The sequence below is a fragment of the Gobius niger genome (assembly GCF_951799975.1).
Source record: "Gobius niger genome assembly, chromosome: 1".
Classification (NCBI taxonomy): domain Eukaryota; kingdom Metazoa; phylum Chordata; class Actinopteri; order Gobiiformes; family Gobiidae; genus Gobius; species Gobius niger.
Window position 1 is genome coordinate 53,028,433 of NC_136852.1, and position 26,725 is coordinate 53,055,157.

General features: G+C 43.9%; 1 protein-coding gene across 4 annotated transcripts in view; it reads right to left on the bottom strand.

Annotated features, from left to right (window-relative positions):
* Positions 1-2,433: 2,433 nt before the first annotated feature.
* Positions 2,434-26,725, bottom strand: part of ncor2 (nuclear receptor corepressor 2) — a 70,977-nt gene continuing 46,685 nt past the window's right edge. Inside the window, exons 16-46 of one of the 4 annotated variants that reach the window (XM_079557346.1) lie at positions 26,325-26,485; positions 25,331-25,393; positions 21,419-21,561; positions 21,177-21,315; positions 19,601-20,027; positions 17,037-17,157; positions 16,485-16,728; positions 14,711-14,875; positions 14,504-14,637; positions 14,325-14,418; positions 14,122-14,214; positions 13,950-14,050; positions 12,963-13,113; positions 12,526-12,675; positions 12,338-12,430; positions 11,965-12,158; positions 11,537-11,882; positions 9,860-10,063; positions 9,447-9,695; positions 9,177-9,332; positions 8,899-9,102; positions 8,595-8,781; positions 8,056-8,519; positions 6,242-6,369; positions 5,990-6,165; positions 5,764-5,898; positions 5,419-5,561; positions 5,277-5,330; positions 5,015-5,197; positions 4,759-4,935; positions 2,434-4,664 (exon numbers count right to left, since the gene is read on the bottom strand). In XM_079557346.1, the coding sequence (XP_079413472.1) occupies positions 4,483-4,664; positions 4,759-4,935; positions 5,015-5,197; positions 5,277-5,330; positions 5,419-5,561; positions 5,764-5,898; positions 5,990-6,165; positions 6,242-6,369; positions 8,056-8,519; positions 8,595-8,781; positions 8,899-9,102; positions 9,177-9,332; positions 9,447-9,695; positions 9,860-10,063; positions 11,537-11,882; positions 11,965-12,158; positions 12,338-12,430; positions 12,526-12,675; positions 12,963-13,113; positions 13,950-14,050; positions 14,122-14,214; positions 14,325-14,418; positions 14,504-14,637; positions 14,711-14,875; positions 16,485-16,728; positions 17,037-17,157; positions 19,601-20,027; positions 21,177-21,315; positions 21,419-21,561; positions 25,331-25,393; positions 26,325-26,485 (5,461 nt within the window). In that variant the 3' untranslated portion in view covers positions 2,434-4,482. Of the gene's footprint in view, positions 4,665-4,758; positions 4,936-5,014; positions 5,201-5,276; positions 5,331-5,418; positions 5,562-5,763; positions 5,899-5,989; positions 6,166-6,241; positions 6,370-8,055; positions 8,520-8,594; positions 8,782-8,898; positions 9,103-9,176; positions 9,333-9,446; positions 9,696-9,859; positions 10,064-11,536; positions 11,883-11,964; positions 12,159-12,337; positions 12,431-12,525; positions 12,676-12,962; positions 13,114-13,949; positions 14,051-14,121; positions 14,215-14,324; positions 14,419-14,503; positions 14,638-14,710; positions 14,876-16,484; positions 16,729-17,036; positions 17,158-19,600; positions 20,028-21,176; positions 21,316-21,418; positions 21,562-25,330; positions 25,394-26,324; positions 26,486-26,725 lie in introns of all 4 variants that reach the window. The other 3 variants (XM_079557345.1, XM_079557348.1, XM_079557347.1) reach the window with 3 other exon arrangements.

Genomic DNA, 26,725 nt, shown 5'->3' on the forward strand with positions numbered 1-26,725 from the left:
ATTTGGATGGGAACCTAACCTGTTTAAATCTCAAATTCTGCTGCCTTTAGTCGACATCTCCATGGAAACGAGCTGGAGACGTACCCACTCCCGGTAAAGTTATGTCTTAGGAGAGCTGAGCCGCTCACAGCAAAATCACATGTTTGTTTGAGGCGTTTTTTCTTCATTTTTTTAATACTGTTTTTAGCAAATGTTAGTCTATGGAAATGTATGCTAACGTAACAGCTGCAAACATGGCGGATCTCCATGGTAACTGTGGATTTTCCTCAATTTCCTGAACTCCAGCGGCTACACCTAACCCTAAGGTAGCAGGTAACTAATGTTCTTTTATTTTGAGGCGACCACGGATGCGCCTGGGCCCGGTGTGTGTGTTTTTCTGAGGATTGTTGGCAGATCAACTCATGAGAGTGAATATTTTTCCTAGGATAGTTGGTAAACGGTGGACATTCATCATCCAATCAGAGACTAATTTAAGATTAGGCGCCAGCCTTAAAGAGGGGGTATTATCCTTTTTTCAATCACATAGCACCAGTCTATATCACACTACAATGATGACGAAACTTTCTGTTGGTCTGTAAATGCAGGAAATTAGAATAACTGCCTTGTATAAAATTGCTCTCTCACAATGGCTGTAGAGAATGTCTTGAAATAGGCCTCTGTCTCTTTAAGAACCTCTGACCCTTTCCGACACGCCCCCTCCACACGCTGTCTGTGGCATCAGTGGGGAGGGGGTTCTGCTGAGGAGCAGTGGTTGGTTACTCGGCTGGTGACGAAAGCTCGGAGGCGTCTCCAGGAGGTTCCTAGGAGGACTCAGGCAAACCTATCCCTAAAATGGCCGCCATCAGAGTTTTTACAGATTACTCAAAAATACGTGAATGTGCCAAGGCAACACTTCAGGCATGTTTTTAATGAGGGAATGACATAATAACATGATGTAAAGCTTGAAAAAGTCGATTTTGCATAATACCCCCCCCCCCCCCCCCCCCCTTTAAGGTTAGTGGCTAGGGCAGGGTCAGGGTTAAGCTGATTGGTTGATATATTTGTGACGTTTCACTCTCATGACTTGTGACTGGTTGATCTACCAACTATCATAGGAAAAATATATTCGCGCCCTGGCCACCCCTAGTGGATAGAATATATTGGTGCAAAAAATGTGACAAAAAGCGATGAAATTGTGGCAGAAAAAAAGACTCAACGCGAGGAAAAATATCAATTTAGATGAGTTTTGTAGGGCTTAGCTTTCAAATGAGACTGTGGATTGATGGATTTGGGCGAAGCCGAACTAGAGAAAATGCACTCGGTTAAGGCCAGGGATCAAGATTTGTCACACAAGACTGAACACATGTTTTTTTCATAATGTTTGAAAATTCTGTTTTTTATCATTGCTCCTTCACTCCGAGCCAAACATAGAAGCCGTTATCAAGAGAGCAGATGACATAAGTTACAATAATTAAATGTGCCTTACAAAACATCTGGGCTCCACAAAATAATAGTTGAAAAGTCCTGACTTAAATGTCGTACAGCTGCTAAAATAAGTGCAGTAGGTCTTGGCACTCATCGCTGGACCGGAGCCTCGCTGTTTCCACCAGGGTTTCTACAGCAGCCCTCATCCTTCAGCGCCTCGTCCATCGCACCCGCACGCCGACCGCGGCTCTAGTGCCCCCTGGCGGTGACGGAGCAGAGACGCTCATCTCTTCACTGTAGGGGTGACCAGGGCTTGTACAGTATATTGGTGGTTTAATTTTTATTTTGTTTTACTGATTAATGGATTATGGAAATTATTATACATTACTTGTTTCACTTAATAAGACACATACAGCTGTCAAGTTGTTGGATTGTCCCAAGGCAACAGAGAGAACAAAGATTGGGATGCACTGAATTAAAAAAAGAGGAAAACAGGAGCGCTTCCTGGACCCAAGGAGTAAAAACTAGAGGCTCTTTGGGGCAGGGAAAGTTGTTCATCCATTTGTCTGCCCTCATTAAATAAATACTTGGTGAAAGACTTGGTAAATACTGAGTAAAAAAAAAACTGTTCAGGCAAATGAGGCTGGAATGGTCAACCCCTTTAAGAAATATCCTGAGAGTTTGAACTTGTGGGGCAAAGTGTATGCTCTAAAAGTGGCAATGGATGATAGTGTGTGTGTGTGTGGGGGGGGAATCTCTGGAAAATCTCTGTGCTCGGCAAAATGAAATAAGAAAATGCAAAATAACAAGGCATGAATGGCAATAAGCTTTTTATTTAAACATTAAGGCAGTGTCTTTTGTTTTTCGTTTTTACACTGCTATCCACAAAGCTTGCTGGTGGGCATGTAGAATTAAACCATGTGAATATTTCTTTTCTGTAATACCAACCTTGAAGCAAGCCACATAAATATTTACATCTCTTCAGTTTTATGTACAATCCTTGCTATTATACAGTGGGTTATATTTAAAAAAAAAAAAAAAAGAAAGAAAGAAATATTTAAGCCTATGCATAAAATGGTTGAACATTGTACTGTTTTGACAATCCCCGTTCACCCACCCACTCACCGCTGGACAGTGTAGGGAACAACAATCGACTTATTTCATTTTTTTTTTTTTTACGCAAACAATGCAAAAATGTGGAAAAACAAACAAAGAAACAAAAAAGATGTGTTTAAAAAAAAATCATTGTAGTATGCATTTAAAAACTCTCTCCTGTCTGAAGGAATATGGATATGGCTTTTTAAGTTTGCCGTCACATTCGTAATATCTGGATACACGTAGCATACCGAAGCAGGCCGATATATACAAAGCCTGACTATATTTTTTTGCCAAACAAATTACACTTTTTTTTTTTTTTTTTTTCCATCAGTCCAACCAAAAAACAAAAGAGTTGAGATGTGGCATGCTTAAAACACCGCTGTCAACAGGTAGCACAAAGAAAGAGGGGGGAGAGGAGGTAGTCCATTAACAGTCGCGTGTTGTGAATCTCCACTGTGACCAGCACTACTCAGTAACCTGTTAAAAATACTGAGAGTAAAATAAATGTAATGCATTTGTGGTTACAAAAAAACGAGCGGAAAGCTTTTGCCTGCTTCCTCTATTCATTCTTCTGAAGTCTATCAAGTGGAGAGATGTTAACAGCTGTAATGATGGTCCTGTGATATAGAGCATCTTCAAATAGAAACTAAGGCTGATATATTTGAGAAAAAAAAGCACAAAAAAAGTGGTGTTTTTTTTTTCTTTGTTGTTTTTTTTTGTTTGAGTTTGCAAATATCCCTGTAAACCCTGCTATGGAGGGGGGGTTGAACCAGAGAGTTTGTGCGTCGCTTGGTAATTTCAGTACTTTATATGTAAAATAAATGGCACTTAACACCAAAAACATGAATGTAAAAACGTGAATGAAAAACAACAGAGTTCAGTTGTAGCTCCGCCTCCTCGAGACGATGACAGTCAGACAGCTGGAACCAGTTAGAAGTCGTGCAGGGTCAGGAAAGTAGATGGCTTTATGCGTCACCTTAAAAATCGCAAACTCCGTGACGTGTCGGCGGGGTTGGTTTTTTTGAGCAGCTTCGGGGTTGGCCTGCACTTGCCACGGGCGGCCTACTCATCGGTCAACAGTGTGATTGTCGCTTCGAGTGTGGGAGCGCTTGAAGGGATCAGTGGCAAAGACCAAGAACCGTCTAGGAGAGTTGCAGTTTTCTACTCTATTGTCAAATTCATTTGTCATCAGCCCAAGAAACGTGAATCATAAAGCAAGGTCACTGCGAGGAGACTAAGTGCTTAACATCCAAAAACAAACACAGACATGGTTAATATAAAACAGTGAGAAAGTGTCACTTGTGTCGGTGCCATTATCTTGCACGTTTGGAGGCCTGAGGTTTAACAGGCCTTTTCTCCCGAACAAGGACATCAGCAATAGCAATGTGTTTACCCTGTAAACCAATGATATGACCCGCCCACACGATCTGTACCCCAAACCCTCAAAAAACAAGATACATCACTGCAGATAACAGACTAAAAATGACACAATCAAAAGTTCACCATCAAAACATACTTAGGTTTCAGTTCAACGTCTACAGACCCAACGGAAGGAAAGAAAAGGAGAACACAAATAACCAAAGCCTCTGGACTCTCCCACAGCTCTCACACTACTGTAGTGGTAGCAGGCAGTCTGCAGGCAGTCTGCCACAGCATCAGTCTTCAGCCTCTGACCAAACCTACACCGTCCGCATCACAGTACAGCAGCCTGACGGCCCAGCTCAGTGAACCTGCTGCGATAAGGCCAGTGAAGACGTTTAAAAAGTGACAAATCCTTGGAGTGAGAGCAGGAGGCTGAAAGCACAAAGACACGAGGAGCACAAGTCCTGGTCCCGTGTTGCTTTGTGTCTCCGGTGTGAGGAGGAGCAGGTGAATCGGCTGAATGTGGACAGTGGAGGAATGGTGTGGCAGCTTTGAAAAGCACTAAACACCTGTGAGTATCAGGTGTCTGCAGCAGCACAGAGATGGAGACTGTAGTGATCACTCGCTGTCCGAAAGCGTCTCATACTGGGACATGAGCAGAGGCTTAGGCTCCTCCTCCCATCGCGCCTGTGGTCCGGGGCCTGGGGCGCCCTGTCCTGGAGAGGGCGAGGGTGCAGACACTGTCCCACTCGGGAAACGCATGGTCAGGGGGTTATAGGGATATGGGGTGGGAGTGGATCCTGCCGAAATAAAGTTGATAAATCACTTAAATTATTACGATAGTTCAGCGTATATGTTGTTAATTTATTAAAAAGAAATTGGAGCATTTCATACCTGTAGATGATGGCCTCTCCTCCAGTACCCGGTTGCTAAGTGGGGTCCTCCTATTGTAGTCTCCCTCTGAGTGGACAGAGGACACAGAAGAGGGACGTTCCCCTCCGGACAGGCCTGGTCCCGGGGATTTAGTTTTGCGACTGTTTGAGCGGCCATTACTCTTTGAAGACTTTCCTCCTGCCAAATACAGAATGAATAACATAAGCTCCATTGTCCTGCATCAAAGATTAGTGATTTTAGAAAACGCAGATTCCACCTTGAGCAAAACCATCCTCAACACGTCCATCCACTGCCGCCGAGCTGCTGGAGCTGGGGTTGGATGGGGAACGCTCCTCGGACTCGTCGTATTTTCCCATTAAAGCCTTTCGGATGATGGCCTCCAGCCCTATGGAGTTTCCAGGAGCCTCTGGGATAGGATGACTGCGCACGTTCACGGGTCCTACTATCAGACCAACCGTCACCAACACAGAACAAGCTAAATATGGACAAAACTTGAAGCAATATAAGCGCTGAGCTACCTGCAACTGTTGAAGCTGGCATATTGAAGATCTCTGTTCCAGGCTGACCAGCATCTGAAGTGAAAAAATATATAAGAGTAAAGCATTTGTTTTTAGAGCTTCCGGAATCTCTAGTAAAGGGTAAAATTTTTGCCATACTTACTGAAATCATTTTCATTTCCCACAACAGTCATCTTCTTGATCATTTCTTGCTTCTTTGACTTGACAATTGCGGAGGTGTTCTCTGTGAGCTTGCTGAAGAAAGCTGGTGGCTGGGAGGTATTGGGAGGCGACCGAGACCCCATGCTGTAAACAGGACATCAATCAAGGCTTTATAAGTAAAATGTGCTTGTGTAAGTTCTTAGGTGCTCACTCAAGATTTTCTAAAAGGATATGGACTAGGATGTGTAGTATTTAATGAATGGATGCCGACTTCTTCAGTTCTAAACAACCTAGTCCATCACTTATTTATCAATATATGGAAAGTCTTTGTAGACGTGTATCCTACCCTTGTTCTGCCTGCTCGTTGGGGTACGCAGCGCTCCCCTGAGCATCAGGATCAGAGTTGACTCCAGCAGGGGAAACTGGCTCGATGCCATCATTTGAAACGCTGACAGGAGATGATTTAGGTTGGGACGGGGACCTGTCAGATCAATTCAAATATTCAAGAGAAAAGTAAAGACAATTTCAAATTTTCTTTATTTGAATCTTGAAATAACGGTTATGATTCCTACCGGTCTCTGTTTCGTTCCCCTCCTAGGTTGTCTGAGTAACGCCCCCCTGGGACACTCTCTTGTGAACCTGTAGGGGGGTGTGAGGCACTGGGTGGACGGGTAAGATCCAGAACCGGAGAACCATGGTAGCTCTGCTGCTGCTGGCTCTGTCTTGTGTAATCTTTAGTAATAACCTCCTGTTTAAAAGACACTCATCAGCACTTCATGAACCATACAGTATGTATACCTTGTTAAGAGGTGAGGCAGGCTTACACTGATGTGCTGGGCCAGAGTCACAACTCTCTGGCTGCCTTTGACACACGGAGATGGCGGCTGTTGGCCTGGAGACATCCTCTCCACAGATGGAGGACGGTGCACACTGTGAGGCTCCATTTTCTGACCTGAGGTAATGCAAAAATTATGAATGTTTGGGTTAGATTTGTCATTAGGACACATCCGTACAGCTGCTCATCTAGATATTCATGATTATCTGTGAAAAGTGTGGCTCCAATAGTGGGAGGCAGTTTAACCTCTTAACCCCCACCTTAACCAAGTGCATTATCTCCAGTTACCCAAATCTCAAAGGCTCTTCCCTTATGTTGTCATTGTCATTTCAGTGTTTTTAGGTGCTTTATGTCACGCTTTAGTCGTTTTTTGTTGCTTTTCATCCTTTTTTTATCTTGCTTTCTGATCACTTTTTGTTGCCCATTTTGTAGCGTTTTTCTTTCTTTTTTTAATCACTTTTATGTCGCCTGTTTTGCTGCGTTTTTGACGCTTTTTTTGGCTGTCTTTTCAGTTCGTTTATGTCACTATTTGGATGGGTTTTTTTAAGAAGATTTTAGATTTGGGTAAAGTTGAACTGGTGCTCTGTTCCGGGGGGGTTAAGAGGTTAACTGCACAGGTATTAAGGTAATCTTTGTGCAGCAACGATATCCTGCATGGCTTCTTTTAAAGGAAAAGACACTTCGGACAGATACAACAAGGCATTTGGATATGATTGAATATTGTACGGTTTGTTCATCTGCCACATAGTTTATCTTTGCTTTGGATGATGCAAGTTGACTGAGAGTAAAAAACACTGGAATCCCAGGATGATTATGTAGCATGGGACCAGTATTGTTAATAGCCTGCGTCCCACTGGTCTACGGTCACATGCTCAGATCATACTAACATATGCATTAGCTTTCGTTTTATAATGGCCCGCAATATGCCATCCTACAGTTTCTTTTCCAATAAGACAAGACTTTCACATGGCAGTCGGTGCTCTAAAGAAACACATACAGGTACGATCATTCATACATAACAAGAAACATTAAATGACAAGTTTCCACAAGTTTGATTTTCGAGAGGTGTGTGGTGATCATGCATCACTAGAGGGGCAGAAGCTGCACTACCCCTCCCCCACGGACGGCTTCCCCACCCTCCTCTGGTGCTCTCTGCGACCCAGGGATTCAGTTTGGTGGTAGGGAGAACAAAGTAAGAATGTTTTGGTTTCATCTATTCAGTACAAGAGTCTAGTATATTGTGTATTTGTGAAATGTTTTAAGTCTGAATAAATAGAAACAGCAATAAAGTAGCACATTCACTGCATTTTAAAGCTGTTCAAATGGCCGCGTTTGAAAGGGGTTAAATGCCTTCTGCAGTCACATGCCGTTAGAGTCAAGAGTCGAAAATATTCCTGCCCACTTGCATGTGGTAAAATATTCAGTTTCAAACAGCCGAATGTGAGGGAGGAGGGGTACCACATGTTCAATTTAGTCACATCTAGAAAAAGAACACAAGCAGCATAGAATATCATGTATGCCACCGGAATTACCAACTTAAATGACCTTAAAGAATAAAAAATGTAAAATAGTGCTGCAACAAATGAGAAGCTTTGTATCTTTCATTGAAAAGGATTCAAGTGCAAACCCTTGGTGGACTTTAAGATTGTAATTAATTGGGGGGAAAAGCAAAAAGTATAGCACAAAAAGAATGTAAATGAATTGGACTGATTTGAAAATGCCAACCACCACAGCGTGCAATAGGCCACAGACTGACGGGGAGGGGCTGGTGATGAGGGGACCCTTGAATCCAGAGCGTCTTACCATCACTGGCGCTGCGGGCAACAAGCGAGCTCGTCTCTGGCATCCCCGTTTCACATGAAATTTGACGCATAATAATTGCGCTTATGAAGTTGGCCGCAGTCATGGTGGTCTTACCGAGTGATCGGAGCTCTTGTTCCTGAATGGACATCGGTTTGTTTTGAGTCTTTTCTCTATTTAGGGCAGCACTTTCTCCACGGCCCAAAGGGATATCCAATTGAGGATGCCTCTGCAGGCCTGATGCTGAGGCATAAGGAACAGGGTACAGTCCTGCTGGGCCAGGGCTCGGCAACTTGTGGTCAGATTTAGAGGGTCCGTGCTGCTCTGGCTGCTTGGGATTTCCTCTGCTTTTGCTGCCATCACGGCTCTGCTCTTTGGCAGAGTCCAGTCCAGAAGGGAAGGCCTCAGGTAGCATTCCTGGTCTCATATGGTAATTCTGGTAACGTACTGAGCCTGGAGGTAGGGATCTGGAACAGAAGGATAAACTGTTATCGGAAAGGAAACAAAAAAAACATTGGCATTTTCATACAAATAAGACCAACCGTAAAACAGATGAGCTGGCATGTTCGTTGACTGGCAGACTCTTGCCCCCCGTGTTGTGTAAGACACTTGGCCGCTGCTGCACGTTGTCCTGGTTTCGAGGAGACACTGGAGAGTGCTGGTGGCTGTAGGGCTGAGAGGACGGTCTGGATCCACCGCTGCTACTGCTCGCCAAGCTGTGCTCTGTACCTGCAAAATTCAAGAGACATGAAACTTTACATTGTGATGTTCATGTTACAATGAAGTAGATTCAAGAATCTTAAAACAATAATAATATATAATAATATAATTGAAAATCGTAAATACCAGGTCGCCAAATTGGTGCATGCTCCACAACTCCATGGGAGCTCTTCTCCCTGTCTCTGTCTCTGTCTCTGTCTCTGTCGCGTTCTCGGTCCCTCTCCCTTTCCCTCTCCCTTTCACGCTCTCTTTCTCTGTCCCGATCCCTCTCCCTTTCCCGCTCACGTTCAGAAGAGGAACTTGACATCTTGTTCATGTGGGATGAACCAACTGCAGAGGTAACAGACAACATTTAAAATGCTATGGCTGACTATGCAATTAGTCAAGGTTTTCTTAGAATATACCTGGTGAGATGGGAGAGGTGGTGTAAGGCCTGCCCGCGAATGAGGCACTAGTTCCAGGGAGGTATGTGATGCGCTCCATCGGGGAGCCTGCCGCGCCTGCAGGGGGAGGCACCAGCACAGGTAAGTGTGGGGTCACCTGAGACAGATCGAGGATCGCTGCAGAAAGGAAAAGGGAGCAATAAATATAATTCTGTGTAATCTGGATGAGACTTTTAACACACTTTAGATAAACAGAAACATTGTATGTAATTGTGATAATCTCGGCCTTACCACGCGGTGGTGTGGGGTAGGGTAATGACAGCTGGTCTCGTGGAGCAAGGCCTCTGAGGAGATCTGAGCGCTGTGCAGCCATAGCAGCCGCTGCAGGCCACTGGGGCATCTGCTGAGAGGTGATGTAGTCATTGAACAAAGTCTGACGATTCTCCAGAGCCGCAGTGTCAGGGAAGCCTCGGATGAGGTAGGGGTACGGGTGAGGATACGCTGGGTTTGGTGCAAGGTGGCGAGGCAAATAGTAGGCTGCTGTAAAGAAACAAATGCTCCATTTACAAAAAATGTAATAGTCAAAGGGCAAGTTGCTTACAATATAATAAATGTCAAATAAGTATCATATTGAACTATGACATAACGACCACTGAATTCACATCAAATGTAACCACCGACTGTTAGAATCTTTTGGGTATTACCGGGGTCAATGGGGATGCCCCGGGGGAGCGTTGCAGGGTCAAAAGGCAAAGGTATCTGACGGTACACCTCAGCTGCCCCAAGCCCCTGCAGCAGGCGCTCGTATGTCTGCTGATCTGGGACACCTGGGAGAGGAGACTTTGTTGCACTCATTTCTCTGGGAGTGGGTGTGGGCTTCCTCTCCTGAGAGGGATTTTTACTCGAACCTAGAGAAAGACAAAAAAATTGTTTAGTAAGGATAATCAAATAACATACTATTGATACTAACTTAAACAGACGTATCAAAGCAATATCATTAGCAGCTTTTTACCATTTGGAAAACATTGCTCAGATCAGAGGAGAGTAAGACTTTTTTTTCCACCATTTTTCCATACTGAGATATGTTCTTACCAGAGCTTAGATGAGTTGATGTGTACCTGTCTGGTCTTTGTGCGTGCACTCAGTCATGTAAAAGAATGGGGGTGAAGCTAGAGGCGATGTGTATAGTTTTGTGTAACTATACTTGGATCGTGTAACCGAATTTAAATAGAGAAAACGTGGAAGAGCTTTGTCGCTTCTAACTTCACCCCCATTTGACTTGATATGCTGGGAGAGGCTAAATGCTAACAACATCTTTGGTCTTTTTGCGTGACTGAACGCACACACAAAGACCAGACAGGTGAATTCTGCTCTACAAATAAACTGGCCTTGCCTTGATGAAAAATATGCAAAGCTGTTTTGTATGGTATGAGTTCTGCAGCAGCAAAACAATTAGCCTGGCATCCAGACTAATCTCCGATGTTAATTAATAAACAGGAGACTAGTCTGGCGACCCTGTCGTAGAAAAGCTACTGCTGGAGGCGGGACTAATGTGGGACAAGCGAAGCGCATAGCAGCCAATGAGAACATAGCAGATGTGATGACAGAAACAGCAACAAGAAAGTTGTCGTCATTTGGACATTAACAATGGCGCTCCTGCCACACGGAGTTCAGTAAATGACTTCTGTCGTTCATGTCAGAAAAACTTCAGAATACAAGCATACTGGAGCATTACGTGAAGTGGTTGCTTGTGTTGAAAAACTACAAAACAACGTGACGCCCGTTCAGGGAGCTGCTCTGATTGGTCGGTAGGCTCCATATCGCTGCGTCACTTCCTTTGAAAGTGCGCAATGGAGTGTTGCCAGACCCTCTTCTGTAAAGAAGCGGAGTCTGGTTGGCGAGACTACAAAACAATGAGAATGTAGAAAGAAGCTCTGAAATATTGACTCTATAAAAGGTGATGGCACCTCTCTTCTGTCAGTCGACCCCAAGGCAGCTGTGGCAACAACAGTGAACTGAACAGTGAATGAATAATGACTACAGTGTTACGCTTTGAGAAACTTGGTAATAGAGGCTCATAAAGCGCCAAACAAGTGTAAGCCATTGTCATTATCATTATCATTATTATTATTAGAGGATTCAGCAAATATTGCACATTGCTCTGATCAGTGCAAACACTGGCGTGCTTGGCAAGACACGTCACTTTCCTTTCCTCCAGGGTCAATGTACGATTCTTTATGAATGTGTTTATGAATGAGTCAATGAGTCAATGAGTGAACAGGACAAATTGAAATTGGCCCATGGACACTATCCCGCATGATCTGTATCTCATGTACTGTATTTTCTTCCCAACTTTCTGAGCTTTTATAGGAAACGCCTACCTTCATGCTGCCTCTGGCCCCCTTCTCTCAACAGTGGAGAGCCGCGGTGTGAAGGCCCAGGATAAGAGCCTCTTAACTGACCCTTCTCGTCATAGCCCACTGGACTGTGATGGGCTTTTCCTTGCTCTGCCCCCAGAGTGAGAGGAGATGATCGGGCCATGGTACTGGCAGTGCTGACCACTGCACTGGGACGGCCTTTTGGCGACTCTTCATAACGAGCCCTATCTCGGATGTCCATGTGTGGAGGAGGGTTATGGTAGGAGCGGGGAGAACTAGCAATGATGGAGCGAACATCATGGCCATGGCGTTTCCCTGATGAAGGAGAGTCTTGCTTCATTGGAGCCACCTGAAAAAGAAACACAGTGACATTTTCAATATGATTTCATGATATCACATTTCTTTGCAATTAAAAAATGCAGGAATGATACCTGAGATATGATGCCTTCCTTTGGAATAAGATGGATGGAGCGCCCCGGTTCTTTCACAGTTGGCACCATGGCGTCCCTGCCCTTTAATGGGTCAGACAGGGAACTGGGGCCACGAGAGGGGGAGCCCTCGCGCTTCATCTGTTTAGGCTCTCTCCTAAGGTACCCATCCTGAGAGTCCAAGTGACGAGGTATTCCTGAAGTCAAAGGCTTGTTTTATTCTCAAGTCATATGAATAATACATGACAACAGACAGCTTTATCCATAAAGATAAAATCTGTATGTATATTTTCAAAAGAGGTCTTTGTACAGGTCAAAGTCAAGGAATACTGGATGCTCATGCTCTTTATTTTCTTTGGAGTCTTTTGTAACTTACCTTGAGAAATGGATCCACGGCTGTGATGAGCATCCTTATAGGGAGTGTGGTGTGGGCTGTCCCTGTCATGGGGCAGAGCTCGTCCGATCAGACCTAAAGCAGAGATGATGAACATTAACGTGAAACATGAGACTAGGCTGAGCACAGACAGTTCATGAGGTAGAGGATTAGGTGGCACCGTCCTTTACCTTCGCAGTTGGCAGCGGACAGTGAATCCCTGATAGGCAGCCCTCTGGTAATGCCTCCCTCCATTACGTCATAGGGACGTTTGAGCCCTAGGACTTCAGCTGACTGCCCTGCTCCTCTGTTCTCATCTTTGGGAGGCTGAGAAGGTGGGCCTGGAATTTATAATTGATACAATTAATGTGTAAACTAACTAGCTTCAAAACAAAAATGTTTTAAAAGGTATGGGGGTATAGTATGCACACTACCGTTTCAAAATGGTATTACAAAAATGGATGCAAGAAACACAAATGTAGATTTATGGTGTCACATTTTTATATAATAAAAAAAAAAAAAAAAACGATATCAATGGAAACTACACACCAAAATGTGACAGCTTTAACCATTTTTAAATTACATTACAATCAATACTGATCTCTGATCATTTCCCCAAAGTACTCACGGTCATAAGTGAGAATGTGTCCGCTGATGCCTTCATAGAGCACCTGGCCTTTCGACAGCGCCTCATCCCGCTCCCTCTCAGCGCGGTTAACACTGTCCTCTGTGATCAGGCGAGTGATGGTACCTTTATACAGCACATCAGCTGGTGTGCCCTGTGGGGAGAGAGGGAAGTCGGAATAAGATGCATTTCACAGTGTGAATAACAACTTGCTTGTGTCACCAATCGGGGTGTTCGAGATTAATTGTAATTGATTAATCGGCATGATGATATTATACAGAAGAGAAAAACTAACAATAAAAAGCTACTGTTGCTGTGGCTGTGGCCATCAACATATTGCTAAAAAGTTGCGACCCAAAGAAAAATAATAATCCCTCATCATAACATATTTGTCTATGTTTATGTATACAAACTAACTATTTATGCAAATATTTGAAAAAGCAATCATTAAGTGATTACAATTTAGCAAAATGCTCATCCCGAGTCACCAAGTAGGTCATTACAACTAACTGGACTCTACAGTAAATACAGAGAAACCATGCTGTGCGTAAAATGGCTGTTTTATCTTTGACCTCTGTGGCAGATGGCGGTTATTGCAGTGGGCACATCAGTGCTTAGTGCACCGTGAGTAAATGGATAAAAACAGAACAGATGTGGTACAGTTTGTGCACGTTGCCATGGCGACGGGGATCGATACGAGCCACTGTTATGTCAGACAGAAGTGGGACACTGCTGACATAACCGGGACTTTGAAGAATTCACTGACACAGTGATAGACTGTGATGATGGCTATAGCAAATCACAGCAGTATCCACCAGAGGGACGTTTATGAGGAAGTGGAAGATAAAGAAGGGCAGCCTCAGAGGATTTGGTACAAGTACAGCTTGTGCTAGAAATTCCACATTGGTCAATGGCTTTTGCCCTTGGTCTGGGTGCCCACACCTTTGCATAGCACTGCGATTGAGCAGAGATGAAAAACAATAAACAAACCTTTGTGATGGACCCTCCTCGGTAGGAAATGGGCTCTGGATGCATTCTGGTCCCAGGGATACCCTTGGTAATACTGCCGCCCTGCACAGCTGCATGCGATGCTACAAGAGGGACAGGATTTTAAAAAAAATTGGAAATATGTCATAAAATACAAAAGTATCAAAGCAATCACCTCGCGCACTTTCATGGGGCGCCCCTTGAGTGGACTCTGCCTGAGATGAGCTGCGAGGAGACAGCTGTTCCTGCTTCACCACAGGATAAGCACCTGAAGTGTACAGAGAGGAGAGAGAGAGAGATTCATTTGTAGCCATGACTACATTGTGCGTCTACAAACATTTGTCTAAACATTTTACAAAGCCATGGTATTGGACTCACCAGCTTTTCTTGGATCAGCCCAAGCCATCTGTGAAGAAGGAGCTTTACTATGGTCCATCCCGTGAGCCGGACTGTGGAGCTGCACTGGTGTGCCCTGAATGCCCGAGTTGAAAGAAATATGTAAATCGGTGAATTTGTTTTTAAATGCGTGTGTAAATTAGAGGAGAGTGTTTACTCACCTCTGTGATCGAGCCTCCTGGCTTGTTCGAGGAAATAAGCGGCGGTGGCTCTGGCATTGACATGGGTCTAACTGCAGCTAACCTGCCACTTTCCTGGGGCAAACCAAGCACAGAGTGGCCAGATTGCTGAAAAGCTGTGAGAAGAGGTTCAAAGTTAGATGGAAGATGGAATCATATGACAAATGATATACAGGTAAAGGTGCCAACAGTTGTAGTGGAGCAGGTGCTGATCATGGCTGATCTTGGCCATGTCTCGAGGGGACATCGGGTACGGGGACATCACGGGACGGCCTAAACTGGATGTCCTGTGGTCATCGGGGCCAAGTGCTTGTTTCTTAGCTTCAGTGTGAGGAGAATAAGATCTGGATTTCTCTGCAAAACACACATACAGAATCTGGTCAAACAAGTACTCCACTAGTCCTGCCATATCTCATCTGAAGGGTGGGGAGGCATTATGCAACACTAACTTTTTAGAACTTTTCACCATATTACTGTCTGGAGTAGGGTTTGGAGCCACTCACGTATTTTCTTTCCTCACCTCTCAATCTCTCACAAAACTTACCCTTTCATCGCAGAGCAAAAACACTCACCATAGCTTCACTACAGCAGTCTATATTTTTAAATATAATTTTTGTCTTTATTGAAACATCTGAAAAGGAAAGGGGGTCAGAGGAGGGGGAAGCAAGGGCTTAGGCTGGATATTTTGTTTTAGATTAATATAGCAAGACATGTTTATATACCTACAAAAAGCCTAATACCCCTTTAAGTTGGGTTACACATTCCTGAGTCAAGAAAAAAAAAATGAAAGAACAAATCATTATGACAAACAGCTATTTAAAATATTGAGCCTAAAAACATCTAAATGATTGTTTTTTTTTATATATAATTCTATGTACTTCCTCAAGGCACAGATTTCAACTTAGCACACAAACTTGAATACAACTTCTTATGCAATGCACAACACAACATAAGCAGCCCTGAAATTCTCTATGAAAATAAATGGCTTACGTGGGCTAAGCTGAAAGTCTTAAAATGTGCTTTTAGGTATTCACATTCCAGTGGCTCAGAGTAAACTATTTTCCTTCTGGGTCAATAGCAATACCAGATCATTCATCAGCCGCCTCTACAGCAGTGTCCCAGAAACACCTGAACACAACACTCAAACACTGATTCAAGGTTAAAGTGAAAAAATGGGCTGGCTGAGTACAAGTAGATCATATGGTGCTAAATATACACTTTTACTGTTCATATTTATCTTTCTTATGTTAACGTTATGCAAACTGAAAAGATCCAATGAAATTTTTAGAATCTTTTTTGTCAGCTGAGTCCTAGTCAAAGAGGGGCCCTATTGTGCACGTTTTTGTGCTTGGAGAAACCCGCAGGAAACTAAAGGCAGATACGGGGAGGACATGTCACCTAACCGCTGTGCCATTGTCCCAACCACACAAATTCAAAATATTTCCAGTAACCCCCATTTTTCTTAACTCGACCCGTTAACTCAAAGCAAGGAGACGATTAGCTAAACCACCTCTTTATCCAACTACCTATGATCATTAGCGTCCACTCAATGACATGTTTAAGAGTTGCTAAACAAAGACACTTTCTTTTTTTGGGGGGGCAAAATACCCCATTCTTTGGCTTCTGAATAAGATTCACAGGTGTCCCGTAAGTAGTGATCAAAGTTTCATTTAGAACAATGTTGAAAACGCAAATGGCTTCAGGTCACAACAAGTTGAAAGGTAATATTTTAGCTGCTGGAATAATGTGTAATCGCTTCACACCACCAGGCAATGAAATATCCATTCAGAATTTAACTTTTCCTGTTAAACAACAACACACGATTCTAACTGTTGCCAGGAAAACATGGATGCATTTACAAACAGCCTCAAGCACAGTTTAAAATCCAATCCAGGTCATGGAGCATTGGTATGAGGCAGACTCAAAGCGGTTACTGGCCTCAGCAGAGTGGGTGTATTCTTACCATCCTTGTCGCTGCCGGAGGGGCTGCGTGGGCGGACACGAGGGCTGCTGTCTCGCTCGGCCTGTGGGGGGTACGGCTGGCCTTTGCCTGGGGCGCCCTGGAGCTGCTGCTGGGGTTTGGTCTCCTGCGAGGACTCCCCATGCGCCCGGGTGATCTGCCGCTGGAACAGTTCATAGGCGTGGGGAGGGAGAGCCGCCTTGCCTGCACCAATGCGCTGATTCCCCTGCACTGAAGCCTCCGGCATCTACAAACAGGACCGGAGTATTGTATAGAGTGTACACACAGACACACAGAGCACAAGAGCTGTCCAGCATTTGACATATGGTTAGCCACAAGCAGTGTCTGATCACGGTGATAGCTAAAACAGCTCTTGTTTCTAAGTAATCATCCTTACAGCGTGCTATCTCGTTACTTTACCACCAGGAAAATCAAGCCCCATCTGCTAGCATCTAACAATCTGAGTTCATAAGTTGATTAGCCATGTACAAGTACTCGAAGTTTAAATGAATTACTACTTAAGTGAAACTTTGGGTGCAAAGAAGTGTGACTCACAATGGGAGGGATAGCTGCGGCCCTCTGCTTAAGTTGCTTCAAGTCCATTGGCTTCTGTAGTGGTGACGATATGACCCCATCGTGAGTGTAGTTGAGTAGGCTTGGCCTTGGAGAGGTTATTCTGCAAGTATGGGAAAGGGGGGGAAGGGTTATATTTCCAATTCCTTGACACGATAACAGCAGTAATACAAAGATGGGTGGAGCGGTCATAAATTGTGCTCAATTATAACCACAAAAGATGAGTAAAAGGTAAAGGTCGAGTCATCCAATAAAACAGTGAGTCTGAAAAGTTTTGGAAAAATACCAAAAAGAGGTTTTTCTGGCAACTATACTGATCTCGATTAGATTGGCCATATGGGTTTTACAATTAAGATTTTGTTTGTAGTGAATATTTTTAACATGAGCATTAATGTTTAAGAGAAGCCTAAACAATGAACTGCTAAATTAATTCAAGAAATGTGTGCATTCCAGAACATAGAATTCAAAACTACAGGGTTAGGGTAGTTTTTGATACATATGACTCCATAGACAAAGGTAAATGTTGTAATTTTATTTACAGCGGATTCTTCACTCAAATTGCTAATTGCAACCAATCAATCAAGCAACCAATTTGATTTGATTATGATCAAATGGTGCCGCATTAAAAGTACCATATTCTCCGGACTATAAGTCACTCTGGAGTATAAGACGCACCAACCATAAAATGCATAATGAAGAAATAAACATCATATAAGTCGCACCATTGGCAACTACCTGTGCACTCAGGCGTAACTGAACCTTTGACAAGCCTCTCCTAGCAGCACATTGTTCAAGTTCCCACTTGCGTACTCGTTCCTCTTGCTGTGACCATTGAGCTTTTAGCAGTAGTAAGTATAACCTGCGCTTTTGGCCAGTCCCTCACAAGTTTCTTGCTCACTCCAGTTAGTAAGTTACAGTAAGTAAGAAAGCGCATTATTTGTCATTGTACAGCCGTACAGGAGCAGCAGATACTGGTACACAAGCCTAGAGCGCCCTCTAGCAGCTGTCAGTGTGAAAATAACAAACGTGAAATTATATACTTTGATATAAGTCGCACCCGAGTACAAGTCACACCCCCAGCCAAAAAGTGTGACTTATAGTCCGGAAAATACGGCAACTAAAAATGCCAAAACCAAAATGCAGCGCAAATATAATAATAATAATAATGCATTGGTTTTATATAGCGCTTTTCTGGACACTCAAAGACGCTTTACATTGCACTATTCGTTCACTCCATATCACGAGCCAGCGAAGTCAAATACTGATTTACAGCCCCAATAACAATGATGACACTAAATACGTGTGCGGATATGCTAAAGAGCCCCTGAATGTGGAAAGAGTGTTGCATGGCTCGCACATCTGTCACAGGAACACAGTATCACAGCTCCACTCAGATACACACTCACTGCCTTTGTTTGCTTTGGCAGAGGGGGCAGCTTTCCCTCAGCTCTGCCAGTACACGCAGTCTGCTGTCATGGAAAAAATCTAACAAATACCATGCAAACAAGACTAATCGCTCCTCCCACACCCTTTTAACACCCATTTAAAAAGACACAACCAGCCTAAATATGTAAAATGATACACAGTACACGCAGAAGTGGCGTGCTACATTTTCATCAGATGCTTTCCTCTTGCGTAACTACAGTTGTGGGTGACTAAACTGTACTTCTACTTGAGTAAAGTTATTTAAAGTAGCTTGAATAAATATTTTGGCTACTCTGCCCTCCTCTGAGTATATGATTTCATTAAAGTGGGGCAGATTATTTAAATATTAGTTGACGAAAAGGTACATTTACACATAAAACGCTCAAAATAAAGCAAGGATACTTTGATTATGAAATACTGACATTGCATTCTCATTTTCAAACTCACTTCCCATCTATAATCTGAAACTCCAAGAACCCTCTGCAATGTGCTTGCGTACCCCCGGTTGGGAAACACTGTATTACGCTCTTGGCAAACGCGGCTTCACTGCAATCTTCTGTCGCTAGGCAACAAAAACAAACCACCGGTACGTCAGCTGTGGTAGACCAGGCAAATAATAAACCACTATGAAACCGCAAGACCTTTGACACAGCAGTGAGCGCCATAAGAGTCACAGATGCAGTAAACAATGTGCAACATCTCTATCCACGGAGCTTAAAGCCTGCAGATTATTGACGGTAAAAAAAAGAAAGACGCAACAATTATATTTGGTCTTCATCCCCCCCGTGAGCTACTTTGAAATCATGTGAGAATACTTGAGTAACTATGGGAAGGCAGGCGGATTTACATTAACAAAACAAAAAACTAGAACAAATGCTGTTTCCTCTTAATAGAATCACTATGTTTACATGTTTCTAGACAAAGACAAAGTGTAAATGTGCTAAAGTCTTGAAAGGCGAGTACAAAATAAAGCAAAACCTCATATTGTAAAGTAGCTTATTTCTGAGATGCTAAAAAAACCTGCCAGCTCAGATCTTTTTGGTGTAGATGAGCAAAGAAGGAATCCGCTCACCTAACAAACAATGGGCCACAAATATATGCAGACATTCAAAAGGCCGTACCTGGGCTTCTCATTGCTATCCGTCTCCTCGACTTCGTCAGCGCTGCACGTGGCGCTGGAGTCGCTGTCCCCATGAGAGCCTGTCTTGGCGCTGTGGTCCTTCTTCGAGCTTTTGGTGGAGGGCTTGGCCTCCTCAGTCTCTGCGCTGAGAGGCTTCTTGTCCTGTGTGTCTCCGCTCCCCGCAGCTGGTGGCTCCTTGCTGCCTTCCCCAGCCTCAGTCTTTATCTCCTGCTTGACAGACCCATCAGTGTCTTCTTTAACGGCAGACTTCTCGTCCTCCGTCTGGGCCGTGTCTGACCCAGCCCTCTCCTTGTCCCCAGACACGGCGTTGGTCTTTGACTTGCTCGCACCTTCTTCCTTCGCCTTGCTGTCCTCTGATGAATGTGGAGAAGGCAAACTTTCTGTGTCAGAGCTATTGTTGGCTCCACCTGCAAAATATACATTTAGATTAGGGCACAAAGAGAAAGCATCACATTAATACAAAGCATTTTAAAGCTTTTGGAATCCACTTTCTGTGTTCGTTTTTGCTAAGCCATATTCTCCGTAGCGCCACTATTCCTGGTCAGGTTTCACCGTACAACAAAAAGGAACACAAAACCAATTGTGACGATGGATGCCTCCCCTCGGGGTTTAACTCTTTGTCAAGGTAAAGACAACACAATGTACGTCTTCCAACAGATGTACAGTATATTTAGGGCACCAAGATTGACACCGGGTAAGAGAGCCACTTCTACTTTCCTTCAGTCACTCTTGCATCTGGAACCATCCCTGGAGCAAATTATATCCACAATCTGCATTACTGTCATTTGATTAACAACATTTATTCCTTCGCCTCTTGATTTGGCAGCTGTCCGCCTGTTTCACAGCTCTTTGTGTGATTTGTACTCGTATACATTAGCGTTCATGTTTGTTTGGAAATGGAAATACAGTGCGTTTCTCTGATTGACTAAGGCCTGTCTGCTGAGGGACCCCAACAGTCCCGGGTCTCTATCTACCTGATTCCGTCTGGCTCACTTTTGCCTCTTTTTGCATTGGATCGGCACTTCCTTTGTATTGACACTTTTGGCAGAGCACGGAGTGTGTTCATTAAACAACGAACGAGGGAAAATTAGATTGTGTAAAATTTCCCATGTTCAATTGCACCAAAAAATCAACACTGCACTGTTTCTCTGCGCGGCCCACACGACTCGTCACCACCTGCTGCAGACGCTTATTTGGACATTACATTTGCTTGAATACTTCATTTGCCTGAACTTTACATTGACTTGTTTATGTTTGTACAGTCCTGTGAGGCAACTCCTGTTGTGATATTGGGCTATACAAAACAATTGATTGATTGATTAATCAACCTCTCAATCCCACCCATCAATACTCGGTGATTTTACAAAAACATGGAGTCTAGGATTTTTTAATGAGTAGAAAAGGTTTTTTTGGGCAACCAAGATTCAGGACGATACCACCAAAGAGAGGATTGTTAAGGTCTATGGGGAAGAGGAGGAACTTCTGATCAGTTACTCTGAGTTTAGTCAAAGTTTTACAAATTGACCATGTGTTATTATTTCAATCACGAGTCATACCTTCTCCATCCTCAGGCGCCTCCTCTTCGTTGCCACTGGCCCCTGAGCCCTCCATCTCCTCCTCTTCAGTCGCAAACTGAGCATTTGCTTCCTCGTTTTGAGAAGCCTTGCCCTTACGGCGCGCCTTCCGCTCTTTTTCCTGAATCAGAACAATACAATTTCAGTCTGAGCTCTCCGATGGCAATCAGAAATTGTGTTTTAGATCATGCATGTATTACAGTTCAAAAGTGATTTGCTCTTACCGATTTCATTTTATGCTGCTGGAGAATCTCATCCAATTTCTGCCTTTTCTTGTAGTTGAAATAGAAATTCTTGCACTGTGAGACAGTTTTTGATCCCACCATCTTGGCAATGGCGGACCAATTCCTACCATATTGGAGGAGGCCTGCAATAAAAAAAAGAGGACAAGAAATGAACATTACAAAAAACATTCATAGGAATATCAAAGCAATGCTCCGAAGAGCTTTTAGCTTAATCTAAACTGTAAATTAAAGGTTAAGTAGTAAACACAGCATTGCCTGGGGGTTGTCTGTCAGAGCAGTGACATCAGTGCCTCTAAGGTCGCTCAGTGTCATATTTGGACTGACTTTGATGTGACCCAGTTCCAAGAAGCCCTGGTGCTGTACCCAGCCGAGCACATGACTGTGGCTTACACAAGAGTCTGCATACGCCGCTGGGCCTGAGCTGTGATAGATCAACCTGTCACCGCGCGGTGTGTGTGCTAAAACAAGACATGTAGAGGGCACTCAGTGTGTATGTGCAAGTGCAAGTGCACTCTGGTGTTTCCCCTAGAGTCTGCTGTTAGCTAAAAGCAGCTCATTAACAGTGTGTGCTGTAAGAGGCTTAGCTTACACCACCCACTTGTTTCCTGTGCCAGCCTGACAGGTCCTGGCAGCAGGACAGCCTTTCACATAGTGTGTATACGTAGTAGTTGTTATTAAGAGGCACCGAGCCAACACTTCCAGGGACAACCTTGGACATGGGTTCAGAGGCCTGTGCACCTCATCACTTTATAGAGGTAGTGGGACAGCTATGTGTGGAGTAACAAACAAGCAAAGCAGTTTACGTCCTTGGCTCATCTCCTAACTCTAACTGGAATATGTTTACTTAATAAAGTATGTATGACAACTCAACAATAGAAGTGAAAAGTAATCATTAAACATCTGACAAAACACTCATTCTCTCCTCCTGGCTGACAAACGTGTTATTAAATGTAGCAAATCTAAAGCACCGACAAAGAAGGATGTAATAATGTCAATAAAAAAAAGTTCTATAGCAAAGATTACACATTCTCCTAGTCTGATCCTCTGTATCTTAACACTACTGCGCCCACATAAAACTTGTCAGGCCCTGAAGTGGAGAGCTTATGTCAGCTAAAATATTCATTGTTCCCACTGAGAGCTTCTAAGAAAGAAAAAAAAAAAAAAAAAAGTATTTTGCAATAGAAAGGAAGCATGACCTACAAGTGAAATGCACCAGCAGAGAAGGCAGCCATCTCAAAACAAAATCAGTTTGGGGAATTACAACATACAAAGGCATAATGCTCCACACATTCTAGAAACAAGCTCTGAACCCATTACACTGCATTCATATCCCAGAGCCAAAGGTTACTTTGCTATGACCTCTAACTATGCTCAGCTTATTCCATTGTAAGCGAGTACACACAGCATAATCCAAAGCAGCTCTAGTTTCCTTAGTTGCCCGAGAAACACACATGGGACATTCATCCAATCAAAAGCAACATTACTGAAGTCGGTTGTTCCTCAGAGCCAATAGGAGCAGCTCCCTGTTGTAGCTCCTCCCAGAGTAAGTCCAATAAACACCTAGTGCAGCGAGAACGTGGTTGTTCCTGTTTGTCACATGCCTGTCACAGCAGCCGTCGTCTCTGGCCTGTTTCTGGACTCCTCTATCAGACAGTGTGATCTCTGGAGGCCCAGGCGGGACACTCTTCAGGGCTGGGCCTTCCGATCCTCTCTGAGCTCTTCCTGCCAGCTGGCCTGATACTTGAGCTGGTGTCAAGTCGACATGCTTCTGGCCTCTCCCCTCCCGTCGCTCACTGCGGACTCTTAGTGTTTTGCCAGTGCTGCTCTGTTCTTCTGTGCCGCGTCTTTCCCCAATGGCGCTCGTCTGGGAAGACTTCCACAGGAAAGTGGGACTGCGGGGCGGCGATCTGTGCCTTGCTCTCCCCTCATCTGATCTCTCCTATCTCTCCTTTTCCCTCCTCCCTCCCTCCTCCCTCTCTCACTCGCTCAGCCGCTCTGTCCCTCCCCCAGCCTTAACTCTGCCAGCAGCACGCACACACACTCTAACCAGTGCACACACGAACGCATGAGTGAGTAGACACTCTGGTCTCTTGTTAATACTCCAGCACACAGACGCAAACAGAGTCTCAGGCAGTCCAAGAGTAAACAGAGGAGGGATACAGATCACAGGCACACAGACAATGGAGAGGATATAGAAGTGACGAGTAAGCAGAGAGCAAACGGCTGAACGAAAGAGCGCGGTGATGTTGATACCATGAGAAAGCATAAAGCCTCACTTTTTTTCTTTTTTTTTTTTCCTGACTGACCTGCTTTTCATCTTGAATGTGACCTCTCCCAAGTCCATAACAACACAGTGTGGGCAGTGAGAGAGTAAGTGGGGAAAAGAGGCGCTTGCCAAATCTTCTACCGCGTCTGCCAAACTGGGCCAAAGCCACATCCAACCCAAAAAGAAGCCAACAGGAGGAGAAAGAGCGATAGACTGAGACTAGCAGGAAGGGGAAAAGTCTGGCATTGTCTACCAGCTGCTTCTTAAAATGAATTCTTCTAGGAATCTAAGCAGGAGCATTGCCCAGTTGCTTGTATGCACTCCAGCGAGGCCTGACAGATTTTTGCACATACATAAATGCCGTACGAGAAGGAAGCACAAGTAAACATATCACTTAAGTGTTGGCTGTGCACACCAATCTTAGACACACACCAACACAAACAGATTTGGTTATCATAGGAGGCGATTTGCAAAGCCAAACCACCTGTTTTCATATACTACTTGGAACTTGAAGCTAATTTTCCTCCATCGCTGTTCATGCAAATGCACAGGCAGGAAAAATGCCACGAGTCAGTACTTTTAGAAAATTACAACAAAAGCACAATGGAAATGGCTGCAGTAACAATGTCAAACTCATTCTCTGGTGTGACAACATGTGGGTGGAGATTGTTTGGAAGGGAAATCCCTTTTGGCAGATTTGGGTGTAGTAGTTAAAAGTGATGAAATATGGCAAAAGCAGCTCTCTCGGTGCAGCCATTGGTACAGTAACTGGGGCTATGTGGTGGAGGTTACATAAGCCCTTTATAGAAGCCCTGCTCCTACCAAGCTGCCAGGCTAATCCTCTGGGATGGAGTGCCCCACTAATCCCGCTGCAGGAGAATGGAGCTGCAGACATTAACCGGGATTACTACGCAGCACCATGTTTGAGTTAGGCCAGTGACACTTATTGCAATATAACCCCTTAACACATATACTGCATGAGACGTCAACGTCAGAGCCATTTAATAACCTCTTTATTAACCTTCAAAAGTCACATGGACATTCGGCTGCAAATGTTGCACAAGGACTTAAATAATGTGGCTTGTTGGTGTAACGTATATAAATGACCATAAAGCACCTGGCTTACATTACAATGACTCACAAGAAGATTAAAAAAAGTCATACTTCCTGTTAGTGTAAGATAGTCTGAACAAAGGAAAAAGGAGGGGAATCCCTTTTCGGAAAGTATGACATGACAAACAGTGGGGGAAAGAACCTTAGTCAAGTGGACACTTGTGCTCTGCATGTAGAGAACACTAGTTGATCTGCAGCAATGAAACGTGAGCAGAAATCTCTGTAATCTCCATTGGAGACAATAAACAGACTGGGTTAATGACTGATAAAGAGGCAGACTTTACAACAGGCAAGATAAGAGAGAGGGCTGCCTTGACCCAGAGTGAATAGGAAACCGCTCCAAAGAGCAACAAGCCAAGTTGGAGCAGATTGACACACACATAAAACCTGCGGGAGTCTCATCCTACATGATCTCATTCCAAATTACACAAGTTTGGTTTTCTTTTTTCTTTAGCAAAATTGCATCCGTTGATAATCTGCAGTGAAAAGCAATGCATGTGTTTTTATCTTACCTTTTTTAGCAGTTTCCATTTCTTCCTCAGTCCATCGTGAGCTTTCATTCATCTCTAGATTAGCTAGAAAATAAAAACACAAATCATTCAGTTAGAAAACGTGACGGGTGGAGTTGAGGTTGTTAAAAAGTGTCTGACAAGTGAAAAATGTAAGATATTGGCCAATTAAACTGTGTGAGAAGGATGGAGGGGGAAGGGCAGAGAAGCACCGGGGAGTGTTTGTTTTACACAAGGAGGGAAGCAGGAAATCCAAGGAGAGAAGTCAGTTAATGATTATAGACATAACAACTGGCTTCTTTTCTCACTTGGGCCATAAGCCAGAGCCTGCCCCGTCTGCCAATCTACTGTTCAGTGTTCGTATACACGTCCTCTATGGGGACCGTGAAGGGCAAAGGGGGCGGGCTGCTGTCAGATAAGGGGCCTTTAGCTTGAGTCACCTGGGATTTTAGTGGCAGAGCAGCACAGCAGAAAAACTACAGCCTATTTGGCAAAACTGCTGAAACAGGAGAACAGGGCTGATTGCCTGCAGGGAGTCAATGTACATGTCTGGCCTGAGCGCAATGACACTATGACCTAACATGGGTCAGTAATGATCCGCAGTTGTATAAGTAAGGTCATTTTTATTACGGTAATCAACAGGCAGTAAAATTGATAACCACACACTAAATATTTGACAAAAAGATATCCCAGTCTGAGTCCGTCACGAATTGATCTTTGCCATTCTTTTATATTATCTATTTGCTGCATAAAAGGCACAATGCTGCTCTCTTGTGGTGTGACTGTAATCATTTTTGTGAGATCAATAACAATCAATTTGGTAACGTGGCTTTAAAATGTATTCCCACAGTGCTTGAAATACACTGTTTACATGCTTAGATATTCAAGTTTATTGGTCTATTGGAGAAGCTTGTTTGAGATACCATGACATCTGCCTTTGTGTTATGTTGCTGAGGTTTGACAAATCCGACTTTGAAAAGCAGCAGCCTAAACTGACCGAGTTCACTGTTGACAGGCGGTGCGGACGTCTCCTCCACCTCGCTGGCCATGGAGCGGGTGATGCGGCCCTTACGGTGGCCCCGGCTGTTGGCTGTACGACGACCCTTAACAGCCACAGTGGGCTCCTTGTCTTCAGCGTCCTCTCCAGAGGTGTCATCCCTGTGGATTGAACAGTTGCAAAGAGATTACTGAAGATGCACCCAAAAGATACATTTCTGAGACACTACAGGGGAAATGGGACTGCCCTCTACATTTGCACTTGCAGTTACAGGTAATTCATAATACACTGCGAGGCACTCAAAAACTCGCCAAATCGATTTTTCAAAACAAATAGGTAAGAGCCTATAATGTATGCAGCAGCGTTATGTGCTTGAAGGAAGTTGACAACTGGAGTACACT